The 13,682-nt window shown below is 34.3% G+C and overlaps 1 protein-coding gene across 10 annotated transcripts in view; it reads right to left on the reverse strand.

Moving 5' to 3' along the window:
* The window catches only part of INPP4B (inositol polyphosphate-4-phosphatase type II B), a 755,730-nt gene that overhangs the window by 191,660 nt on the left and 550,388 nt on the right, over positions 1 to 13,682 (reverse strand). For 9 of the 10 annotated variants that reach the window (XM_049632225.1, XM_049632223.1, XM_049632226.1 and 6 more), the window contains one exon: positions 2,202 to 2,349. In XM_049632225.1, coding sequence (XP_049488182.1) covers positions 2,202 to 2,349 — 148 coding nt within the window. Of the gene's footprint in view, positions 1 to 2,201; positions 2,350 to 4,164; positions 6,531 to 13,682 lie in introns of those variants that run through there. The other variant, XM_049632230.1, reaches the window with a different exon arrangement.

Raw genomic sequence — 13,682 nt, forward strand, 5'->3', positions numbered from 1 at the left:
TATATATATATATATATCACCTACTAATGGGTATTTAGATTGCTTCCATAATTTGGCTATTGTAAATAATACTGCAATAAACATAGGCATGCATGTATTCCTTTGAATTAGTTGTTTTGTATTCTTTGGGTAAGTGCCCACTAATGGGACTATTGGATTATGGGGACCTGAGAAGAAGAAGAGACATTAAAAAAAAAAGGCAGAAAAATTTTGAAGAACTAATAGCTGAAAGCTTCCTGAATTTGGGGAAGGAAACAGAAACCCAGACCCAGGAGGCACAGAGATCCCACAGCAAAATTTACCCAAGGAGGTCCTCACCAAGACACATAGTAATTAAAATGGCAAAAATCAGTGATAAAGAAAGAATTTTAAAAGCATCCAGAATAGTTACATATAAAGGAAACCTCATAAGGCTATCAGGAGATTTTTCAACAGAAACCTTACAGGCCAGAAGGTACTGGCATTATACAGACATTTTAGTGGGAATTTAGGACTGGCTAACTTAGATGGAGTTTTCAGGGGCCACTTTTAGGGCAAGGCCTAACTCAACTTTTTTTAAAATCTGCCACCTCTGGCAACTCCTCTTCTCAGCTGAAATAAAGGTGCTATGACCTCTAACTCATGCTTGTTTATGGAGTCCTTCCTTATTCTATAATCCCTGTGAGGAACAGTTATTCTCTATAAAACTTCCATATGAAATGTGATCTTTACATAACACTAGTGGGAATAATTCTTAGTGTTCAATAATCTAGAATACAACAATGCTGAGGATGAGAATTCTTTTATGACTTTGAAGATCCAAACTCTATAAACTTGTTTATCCTTCCTAGGAATTTGTTGTTTTCATTACATACTCTTAGTACTAGCTATAGATAAGGATGATATTGAATAATTTGGCTTACATTAATTCATTCTTGCCGCTGGCTCTTATAAGTAGTCTGCTTAGTTTCCTGAACATGTTACAGCTTCTCTTGACCCAAGTCAATATCTGTTGTCTGATTTTTGTGGTCTGATTATCTTCACTCTCCTACTCTCAAATATATATCTCCTTGTCCCTCTTTCAGTATTTATTTCCCTGAGTCCAGGTTGTTTCCTCACAACCCAATTTCCTATCTGATTTTCTCTAAAATCTTGGCTCTGTGTTTTTTCTTTTACTTATTCCTCACATAGAAATATAGTATCTGTGTGGTCATTCCTATTCTAAAATATACTGTCAATATTGCCAGCTTTGACCTGCTTTGTCCTTTGTTTGCTCACTGTTTTAGATCAAGATGATATCCTTGGGAACTGTAGAATCTACCAAAAGGGTACCTACTATTAAGTAACTTGGTGTATTAATGTGAACATAGGCCAGAAATCCAAATTTTAGACATTTCATACTTAGGTATGTATTTCAGCAATTACAAGTGTTACAAAAGTATCTGCTAATTTTCTGAAATGTAGGCCCTTAAGAGTGCTTAGTATAATGTAGTATTCAGCATTTTTAAAGTCACTAGAGGTTTATAAGGCAGAAAAACAAATTGTTTGATCTGTCATGGCTCAGAGATATTCTTATTAACAAACAGTTCCCAGATCTTTCTGTTTTACTATGGCAATAGATTTAATTTTGCCAGATAACAACACTGTCCATTAATATAGCATACTTTATGAATCATCTAAAAGAGTTTTTAGACCAACAAATATCTGAAAGCCTTGTTACAGGTGAGTAGTCCAAAGAGCCAGGAGGCATTTCTTACAGAAACAGTAATCATAAGCAGATGAGGTAAAGACAAAAGGATTATTAGCAAGGTCAAAGTTCAGATTACTGGATACACACCAACTATATAATAGAAATAAATAGAAGCAATAAGTGAGAGTCATATATGTAAGTTTAAATTTTCTAGTAGTCATAGTTTAAAAGTTAAAAAAGCAAGTGAAGTTAATATTTTATTTAACCTCCATATGCCCCAAATTTTAGTAATTTCATTATAAAATCGGTCTTTTTATATTTGTTTGTGTGATAAGAATTCAAAATCTCGTGTGTATTTTACACTTAAAGAACATTTTTAATTGGACTAGTAGCATTTCAAATGATTAACAGCCATACAGGGCTAATGGCTGGGCAGTGAAAGTCTAGATTTTTGAGTTATAATCATACTTTGAGAAAAAATGTTTTGTAGAAAAAATAATGTGAAAGACAATCATAAATTATTTTCTCTTACCTACACAAGTCTTCTTTTATGTGAAGAGAAATCAATTCCTTAGGAATATGAAAAGAAAGTATGCTCTCTGACATCTGCTCCCGGATTCGCATCCACTTATTGTCAGATGTAGGAAATCTATATAATTTACACACTGGGTTCTTTAACACTGGGGGGGGAAGAAAAAAAATAAAAGGTTAGTAGTTAAATTATAAATACATGCACATTAAATAAAGATCAATTAACATAATTATTAATCATTGTACCACTCTAATTATTTGTTTAATCAAAATTTGTTTTTATCATAATTCATTAGTGCATTTGAATTTCTAAGAATTTTGTTCTTCTGTTTTCTTCAGTAGATTCTGAGATATAAAGTTGTTATTAAATTAAAAAATAATACATCAAATTCCAATTCATAAATGTGGCTATTGTGGTTCTCTAATTTACCACCTATTAATTTCTTTCTCTTCCAAAGATTTTCTTAAAGCATATGTATTTATAAATATACGTAAAATATATGTACTTACACATAATACACACGAAAAATATATTTCTGAATTTTTTCTGATCATTGTTAGTCAACTTTGCTCACTTATACAGTAGATGACAACTGACATGTTATTTCTGAGGTTTCAAATGTCCCTACTACTAAAAATGGTTTATTTCTTAAATGCCAGAAAGGTTCCTTGGATTAAGCTCTAGTACAATTCAAATATTACGTATACTTTAGTGCCAATGAGTCAATAAAATACTTTCCTAACATTACATATTGTGAGAAACAAGAAAAGGAGGCTCTGAAAAAACTGTATTTGTGGATGGAAAGTAATTAGGGAAGAAATACAAGATTATGCCATCCAGGATTTTAATAGATTAAGGGGAAAAATGGAGGGCCAGAGATTAAGGTAAGACTTGATACTTTTTTCATGAGGCCAGTATATCTACCACACTCCCAAGCCATTTATTTCAGGTCAGAAATTGATTTTCACTGCTGTTTAGCAATGAATGCCTTTGTTTCACTTATACACCAAAGTTTAATGGGCAATATATTATCAAGTCAATCATCAGTCAAATATTTATGGTTATTTGGCTCTAGTTTATTAATAAAACTGATTAAAAACAAAATTTGATATTGAAATGGAGCACAGGTTACATGGGCCAAGACTACTCAATATATAAGGTAAAATTCCTTTCAAAATTTAGGGCTCCCTAAGACTGTATCTCATTCACTACTTGGGTAAATATATAATAGCTTTTTGAACATTAAAATGAGGATCTATTCATCCATTCCTCTGCAATCATCCATTCTCAGAGGCATAGTCTATACATTATCATTGTCAGAATTGATGATATGTCAAAAACCTTGATTTCAAAGATCCCATTCTTCAACAACTAGATTCAAATCTTCCAGTATACCTACCTACCCACTACTAAGAATTAGCCAAAGTGGTCACTTTTCAAAAATACCAATAGAAGCCAGAATATAGTAGAATATTTCCAATATGTTGAGAGAAAATATTTAAAATCTAGAGTTGTATGCCCAGTTAAAAAAAAATTAAAATAAAATCTAGAGTTATATGCCTGAAGAGATGATATTTTTAACATAAACATTATCTATAAGTTTTATCAATTAGATTATGTCACAGATCCATATATCAAACTAATTTTATTTATTTTCTTTCTTATTGAAGTATAAGTAGAAGTGAAGTATAAGTATATTTTCTTTCTTATTGAAGTATAATTCTTTCTTATTGAAGTATAATGAATATAACATTATATTAGTTTCAGGTGTACAATGTAATGATTCAATATTTATATACTGTACTGCAGAATGATCACCACAATAAGTCTAGTTGACATCACCATCATAGCTATAATTTTTTTCTTGTGATGAGAACTTTTAAGGTGTACTCTTTTAATAACTTTAAACTACAGTATTATTAACTATAGTCACCATGTTGTATATTATATCCCTAAGACTTACTTATTTTATAACTGGAAAAGTGTATCTTTTGACTCCTTTCATCCATTTCACCACAGCCACCCCTACCTCTGGCAACCACCAATCTGTTCTCTGTATCCATTAGCTTGTTTTTTGTTTGTTTGTTTGTTTGTTTGTTTTTTTACTAGATTACACATACAAAAGAGGTCATATGATATTTATCTTTCTCGGTCTGACTTATCTCACTTAGTGTAATTCCCTCAAGTTCCATTCATGATGTCACAAATGACAAGATTTCATTCTTTTTTATGGCTGAGTAATATTCCATTATATATATAGATATATATTGATGGATCAATTAATCAATTGATAGATCAATATCACATTTTCTTTATCTATTCATCTGCTAGTGGACACTTAAATTATTTCCATGTCTTGGCTATTATAAACAATGCTGCTATGAACATGTTGGTGCAGATACCTTCTCAAGTTAATGTTTTAATTTCCTTTGGGTATATTCCCAGAAGCAAAATTACTGGATAGTATGGTAATTCTATTTTTAATTTTTTTAGGAACCTCAATACTGTTTTCCACATCACCTACACCCATTTACAATCCTACTAGCAGAGAACAAGGGTTCCCTTTTCTCTACACATTCTTTCCAACACTTGTTATTTCTTTTGATAATAGCCATTCTAATAGGTGTGAGGTAATAGTTCTTTATGATTTTGATTTGCATTTCCCTGGTGATCAGTAATATTGAATATCTTTTCATGTACCTGTTAGCCATCTTTATGTCTTTTTTGGGAAAGTGTTTATTCATATTCTCTGCCCATTTTTTAATCAGATTTTTTTTTGCTATTGAATTTTATGATTTCTTTATATATTTTGTAGATTGGGCCTCATCAGATATATTTTCTTTCATCTGAAATGTAAGTGAGCCTATAAAAGAAACGATGATATTCCATCTTCTTTTTCTTCTTTTTTCAAGTTTTCATTTAAATTCTAGTTAGTTAAGATATATGGTCAAATTTGTTTCAGGTGTAGAATTTAGTTTTCATCACATATAATTCTCAGTGCTCATCGCAAGGGCCCTCCTTAATATCCATCACCCATTTAGTCCATTCCCACTCACCTCCCTCCATCAGCCCTTTGTTAAGAGTCTCTTTTTTTTAAATTAATTTTTTTAATGTTTATTTATTTTTGAGAGAAAGAGAGATAAAGCATGAGTGGTGGAGGGGCATAGAGAGAAAGAGGGAGCCACAGAATCCGAAACAGGCTCCAGGCTCCGAACTGTCAGCACAGAGTCCGATGCGGGGCTGGAACCCACAAACCGTGAGATCATGACCTGAGCTGAAGTTGGACGCTTAACTGACTGAGCCACCCAGGCGCCCCTGTAGTTAAGAGTCTCTTATAGTTTGCTTCCCTCTCTTTTTTTTCCCTTCCCCCTATGTCATTAATTTTTAAAGTGACAATGTTTCAAAGATGTAAAAATTTTACTACAACCTCAATTCCATCTCTAGAGTTTGAGAAGAAAAGGAAGTATGTATTGAATTCAACGTAGTATCAGTAAGGTTAAACCATTTATGGGATCTCATGAATTCTAATATAGCTAACATGATCAGAAATATATATGCATTCTTTCATAGTAAGACAAAAACTCAATCTCTGAAATGTCCAAAATTTTCCTTAGTAACCTAAGTAAATATTCAATTACTTAGTTTGTGTATACTCAGTTTATGTGCTTCTTTTAAACCTCTGTTTTGTTTTGTTTTCGAGATTATACAGAATTTTTGTATTTCCCAAACTCTGGTTAAGAATCCTTCATTTTTCTTGTCTTTTATAAACAGTAAAGAATAGTTACTTTTTGGAGAATTTGAATTAAGATACAAAACATAAAATGCTTCATATCCTCAGTTATCCCAAAAGTAGCCTTTCCACTTTTGATTTTATTGTTTTTATTTTAATGCTCTTCAGTGTGTTTAAGTATCAACCTTCACTGAAATGGCTTAAGCAGAAGTCAAGGGCAGTTTGATTAATGAGTTCTAGAACTCTCCTCTGACCATCTGGTACATATCAAACAAGGACTCTGTGGGAATGCTACTGTTTTTAAAGAAAACGCTTGGGACAAATTTAAAACAAAAATTCAGGCAACTTGATCAATCTCAATTATATCTCCCAACTAACTTTCATGTTACAGGTTCTGATCTTTTAAAATTCATAGATCTGCAAACATTAGTACTAAATCAGGATCTCAATGTAGCTATGGTGGGGTCCACCTTACAACCCAGTTTCATTCAGCAGCATTTCTTATTAAACACCTACTATGTATAAAGCAAGAACATATACTCGGTATCTTAAAATATCATAAAATGGAGTATGACTTAAAAAATGAAAAAATAAATATGGCCTAACATTTTACTGCTATGCAAATGTATTGCACTGGTTACAAGAAAGACCAGATAGGATGTTCTTAACTCAAAATTCTTACTGTGTTGTTAATGGGGAGATTTTGTCATCTTCATATAAAAGAAAGGCATATTGTATTCATGCACCAAATACTGAACAATGGATCATAAATTATGAATGCTTGTGTAACCTTGTTTTAATGTTTCCTCCTTATAGAAGACATTCAATTCCAACAATTCTGCATACTCATTCCAGTTGTGTGAATGAGTCCATCACTTTCAGCTCTGGCTCATCATTGATGCCAAGTTTTTCTTTATGTAGGAGATGCATTTCTGACCATACAATAGGCCTGTCAACTCAGAACACTATCTAACATCTATTATAAATTCTTTAAAGAGACCCCTGTGTGTGTATGCTCTTCATTTTTTTTCACTGCTTTTGCCAAAACAATTGCTAAAAATATCATGTGACTGATTCTGCCAAGAGAAAAGTAGCAGAGATATTTTGGACTACATCATGGTCTTGAGATGACTTAAGAATAAAGTTCTAAGTTGGTACAGATGTTGTTACATTTCTTTGAAGTCCACTGTCTATGGTGAGCACAGGAACAGAAAGTAGATGGCAGATCTCCCCCCACTCCCCACACACACCAAATTGCAGTACAACTCGAATTTCTATATTGTTTTCTCTCAGACACCATAGCAGCGCTTCTTTAACAAGGTATCTTGCTATGAAATTGTGAAAGCCAAGCTGTCCCAATTCTGAATTATCAAAGTAAAGACGCCAAAGAAATGTTCAACAGAGCCAACACATAGACGACACATTAAAAACAAAACAACATGGCTGTTCAAGAGAACTGGGGTAGAAAGGATAAACCAGAAAGATACCATAGGAATTTGTTTTTTTTCCTGTTTCTGTGTTAGGGGTGTCAGTGGATAGACAAGAAACTTTGCAAATTTAGATTTAGGGACAAGAGAGTTATCAAAAAGCCAAACACTTACTTCCTCTGGTTGTCTTTAATATATTTCTCAAGTGGAAGCTCATATGTGATTATCCTCATGAACTTTCTTGCATTCAGGAGGTGGTAGGAGTCACATATTTAAATGGAATCTGACTTTATTGGCTTTAAGCCTTAAAAAAATCATTATTTTAATGTCCTACAGATTCTTGTAGAGAATTCATTCTGTTGCTTTTAACTATGCAGTTGTTTAATAGTTTAATTATTCAGCTGAATGTACATGCATTGCCTGTTCTCCAAATTCTACATTATACTTACTAAATATAAGTCTGTGTAATCCAATTAGATACTGACATTCCCTCATTTGTACTTGGAAATATCTTAGATTTATATACATCCAAAATGTAGGTTGGCTCTTTTTAAGACTGGATGAGAACTGAAAAACCTAAATAGAAATCACTAAAACACCATCCTGAACGTGGTTATTGAAAAGAGACGGTAAGGAGACCCGACAGGAACACAGAAAACACAGCAAAGAGAGATCTGTTTACAAATAATAAAGATGAAATAAGTTGTTAAAAAATGAACTCCTAAGAATGTTTCATTAATTTTCTCTAGATCTGTTATAAAATCTAACTTATGTTATTGTTTGTGTTGTTTTTAAAGGAGAAACAGAAAAAATGGAATAGAAAATAGGATATTTTCTATGTTGAACAAAGTGCTGCTTCTCTAGTCTAGTCAAACCCATAAGCTCTTGGCCCTCCATCTTCAATCTAAGGCCAAGAATAAGAAAAACTATTATAGATGTCAGACTAGGACATAAAGATAATATTTGTGGGCATTTAGTCTCCAGTTGGTGATAAATTGGTAAGTTTAGTGTATACAATTTGGGTTTTAGTTTTTAGGTGATCAGAAAATGATTTGCTTCATTCTCTCTAGTTTGCATGATTTTCTGTGTTCATTCTAGTTTAGTCATAAAGTAAAAGATACAACCAGGAGAGGTAGACGGTGGCTCATATTTCATTCTGAGCAACCTGAAATGACCTATAGTCCTCTGAACTCAAGCTGTTTCTCACCAATTTCCTTCTGTTCAAGGCATTCCTTGCACCTCAAAGGAACACCTTTCTTTTCTGGCTATATGCAACCTTCCTATAAACTCAGCTGAGCTAGAACCTCCCCTGGGAAGGCTTCCTTGGCCTCCACCTCATCCTTCCCTACAGGTTTCTCTCCTTTGTACTTCGTATCCCAGCTCTGTCATGGTTTTTACCACTTGTGCTACAATTGTCTACTTACTGTTCCAGGTCACCCATTAGAGTGACAGGCTAGTAACTTTGTGAAGGCTAGGACAGTGCTGTTTTGTTCTTGTCCTCATTTTATCTCCTGCATCTAGCACAGTGCCCAGTAAAAATAAACATTCCACAGAAATAAGCTTAAACCTTTCAACTCATGTTTCCCGTCACTACTTTCCCCAGGAGAACAGTTAGAGCACCAACAACTGTGTGAAGAGAGAGGGAAAAATGCAAGAGTGAAGAATACATTTGAAAACCTCACTTCAAGGGAGCACAGGCATCAGAATGAAGGATGAAAAAAAAAACATGATTGAGAGAAAGGTATCCTCACATTTGTCCACAAAATGTTGGCTTTTTAACTCTATCATCTTCTTGCCTTCATTTTTCTTCTAGTTTACCTAGGTGGGGAGTGGAGGAGGTAATGGACTGATACCAGGAAGACAGCTGAAGCATTTAAAGGTGTCTAAGACATGATTTCATTGATTATTAGATCATGAAATTCACTCTTCCATTGAAGCTACTTAACATCCTAAATATATTAGTACACAGTAATGAAAATATATGGTAATTCCCAAAGAGCAAAGTTAATGGACTCTGTCCCATTTGTTAAAACAGCAGAGGGCAAAGAAATCTGGTGAGTAAGTATAAAAGATCAAATGCCAGTATTAGAAGTCAAAATTGCCCCAAATTTTACATATTAGAGAGTTACAAATACAAGGACAAAATCTATTTAAACTAGTGTGGGTAAAATACAACAGAGATATCTTTGTTTATATAAAATGATGTCATCTAAAGTCTGACAAGGTAGTAGATTTCACAGCTCATGAATAAACAGAAAAAAATAAAGGGGGAAACTGGGGACTTGCCTTTCGGTTGGAATTCATCAGGACTCAAAATGAGTATAAAGGGATATATTTTTGACAATCTCTTAAAATAATGTGAGTCATGCATTGCTTTGGATGGGAGTGTTAGTGAGGAGAACATTACCCCAATATTTGGCTCATGTGGTATTGTGAGAGGCAGATAAATTCTATGGTGTCATATGAGGCAGAAAACATTTTTTTAAAGTAATCTCTACACTCAACGTGGGGCTCAAACTCATGACCCCAAGATTAAGAGTCACATGCTGTATGGACTGGAGGCAGAAAACACTTAAAAATGAGAATTTGGCAGTAATTTTTAAGGAAAGTGATAAATTCTTTCATTTAAAAGCTAAATAATTAAATTTAAACATCTTTCTCATGGAGAGAATAACAATGTCATTTTCTGTTACATGAAGCATAAATTGAGATGATAAGATACACTGGCTATCAGCCATCTGACAAGCATTTATTGGGTTTCTATTGTGTTCTGGCCCTGGAGATATAGAAATAAATAAGCAATGCTCTTTTTTCTTAAATAGCATATAATCTAGCATCTTCTGCAAAGTGGTGGATGGCTTAACCCCAATTTGAGAAAAAGAATAAAAGATACAGTGGCCTATTTTGAGAAAAAGCGTGATTCATCTGTGAAGCAAGAAATGCAAAACACCAATAAATTCTCTGAATAGGAAGGCAACTGCATGGATTTAGGATGGAGAGATGGCCGGTCTCCTCATTTTTGTTTAGATTCCACCTTACACAGTCACGGAAATCACAGCTGTCAGATATCCCCTCTATGAATATGAAGGACAGTATACACGTTAATCTACAGCATGAAAGTGGCCTTTAAAGAATATAAAGGATAATTTCATGACTCAAGAAGTATGGAATTCAACCAAGGAAGATGCTGTATCAGATCTAATGCTTGCTGACAGGGGAAAACTCACTCAAAATGTGAAGAAAATAGGAAACCTTGTGACAGGGCCCATTAGTTCCTCAGATTTGGCATAGTATCAGAAGGGTCTATGGGCTGACGTGCATTATACTTTTACAAGGAGAGCTGGAAGAATTGGGAATATAGAGAGAATTATCTTTCTGACAGAATTTTAAAAAGGTATTATTTTTGGTCAGGCTTATTAAATATAAATAACTTCCGAGAAAGACAACTGTGACAATGACAAAAAAATTAGTATGTGACTCCATATGAAACTGATTAAAACAAATGCATTTATGAAATAAATAGCTGAATTATGCTATATTGACTTCACACATGTGAGAGCCAAAAAAGGAAGTCAAAGACTGTCCTAGTTAATGTGATCATTTGAAAAGCACTGATGTGGGGCGCCTGGGTGGCTCAGTCGGTTAAGCAGCCGACTTTGGCTCAGGCCATGATCTCACGGTCCGTGAGTTCGAGCCCCGTGTCGGGCTCTGTGCTGACAGCTCAGAGCCTGGAGCCTGTTTCAGATTCTGTGTCTCCCTCTCTCTGACCCTCCCCTGTTCATGCTCTGGCTCTCCCTGTCTCAAAAATAAATAAAACGTTAAAAAAAAAAGAAAAAAGAAAAGCACTGATGTGCGAAGAGGCTGACCCGTGTATTTGGGTCCCGGTGCTGGTGGGCAAATCTAGGCTTTGATACCAGTCCTTCCGACAGCCTGTCCAGTGCTCTTATATTAATACCACAAGAGCTGTTTGGTATTGTTCGGCTGCAGAGAAGTCCCTCAGTTGATGTGACTTAGCAGGACACGTGAGAGACCCAACTGCACTTCTCTGTTCCCCACCCTACCCCTGCCAACAACAAGCAGTTTTAAGCTTTCCTACTACCATTTTGCTTCAATAAATAAGCAAATAACCAAGTGAATAAGCAAATAACTGTTTTAACAAACTTATGTTATGACCTACATAATTAGAGAGTCAAACTAAATAAGAACTTCATATTTCTAATACTTACTGTGTCTTCTAGTGTGTCTTGTTTCAGAAAATGTAAATGCAGCTGCTGAAAGGACTGTTTTCCCATAAAGCTAAGGTACTTACAGAACTTTCTTAAGAAATTGTAAATTCTGCCCCCACCCCCTCCTTTCTCTCCTTCTGCCCTCCATTCCCCAGACTCCCAACATACACATTCACCTTGCAAGGCAAGCAAGGCATGAAAAAGGTGAGAACTTAGGGGGAAGAGCTTTTTTTCTTGTTAGTCTTACAATAGATGAGTGAATTTCCTGAATTATAAATTAAACCTCTAGAGATATAAATAGAATAGTGAAGAGCTGCTATGAGATATGACATTCTCTTCCATTCACTCAATAAGTACTTCATAACTCACTTGAGGCTGGCAAGTTCCACATAATACATTAATACAAAGACTTGAAAAAAATGTCAGTAGCTCTCTTTGCCTACAGATTAAAAAAAAAATACCACATGGGAATATAATAGATTAATTCCAAAGTTGCTGAGTTTACATAGAAAAATAAATAGAACAATAGACAAAGGTACACACAAGCCAAAGTCATACATATTCTATACCTGTATGATGCACTTTTGTATTTTAAGCAGAAACATTTCACATAGAGAACCTAGTTGCATTTAAATACTTTTTAAAAATCTAGCTTTTGTAACATTTGATTCCCAGTAGTTTTATCTTTCCCTATTGTAAGAAGGCTCAAAGAAAATATTTGTGGTAAATATCCTAGGTTCTGAGTGTTCCTCTGGATCGCATGGACTAAGGACATTGAGAAATATCATTAGAGGAGCACCTGGGTGGCTCAGTCAGTTAAGCGTCCAACTCTTGACTTTGGCTCAGGTCATGATCTCATGGTCTGTGAGTTTAAGCCCTGCATCAGGCTCTGTACTGACAGCATGGAGCCTGCTTGGGATTCTCTCTCTCCCTTTCTCTCTGCCCCTCCTCTGCTCAACCTCTTTCTCTCTCTCTCAAAATAAATAAACATTAAAAAAAAAAAAAAGAAAAGAAATATCATCAGAACTAAGTGGAGTATCACCACCCAAACTGTCACCTCCATAAAAGGAGAAAGGCAGTAATCAATCATCTTTCACTCCACTAAGTATATTTAAATTATGGAAAGCAGCTGCCTCCATCAGTTCCATGTCAGTTGCCTTTGTCGCATAACAATTGATGCGTTAGGAATAGTATCCTAGTAATCTGGAATAGTTAGTATGCCTCTAAGACTCATGCCTTACAGATTTTATGGCACAGGTATATGGAGGTACAGGTTTATTTTTCACTGTGTTCCTTCTGTCTCTTCTTAGGTATTATATCTTCTTACTTAGAAAGACATTTTTCTCTTTCTCCTTGAAATGCATATTAAGCCAATCAGTATTTTAAAATGTCATTTCTTTCTCTGTGCACAAAAAACTACAAGGTTCACATGAGTGAATTACTAAAAAGTTATAATTATAATGTAGATGATTGTGGTGATAACCTGATTCATCCAAACTGTATTTAACATGTACTTAATATGTACTTAATATGTCCCACACTCAATTTTATTTCTCAAAATTGACATTTACTAAATTAAATAGATTATGTGGATACATTAAAATAAAGGATTAAAAGTTTGGTCAATTTTCAGGTGGAAAATAAATGTGAGGAGGACGCTTTGAGGATATATTAGATACTTTAAGCAGCCTGAAAACTTATGAAGTACTTTTAACATACATGGCTTATCTAGCTGTCTGGGTAGACTCTTCACTGCTCATTGCACATCCCTCTCAATATTACATCCTAAATGAAATGAACAACAATATCATTTGCTCATAGGCTAAGAAGTCGCTCCTCTTCTTTGGTATAATCAATCCCTCATTCCATGTAAGTATAATTACTGATTTTTTGTTACTGTTCCATTTTATTTTGAGTTCTCTGTAAGTATAAACAGAGTCAAAAGGGTTGCCTTCCCTTTCTCCATTCCCTATTAGTAGAGGCTTCTGCCAACGAAAGGTTGCTAATAGTTTAGCAGTTATATATTAGTAAGCTTTGAAATTTGGTATCATTCACTAAGCTGATTATTATGCTATCTAAGTCATTGGTTAAATGTACG

Source organism: Panthera uncia, chromosome B1, assembly GCF_023721935.1.
Source record: "Panthera uncia isolate 11264 chromosome B1, Puncia_PCG_1.0, whole genome shotgun sequence".
Classification (NCBI taxonomy): Eukaryota; Metazoa; Chordata; class Mammalia; order Carnivora; family Felidae; genus Panthera; species Panthera uncia.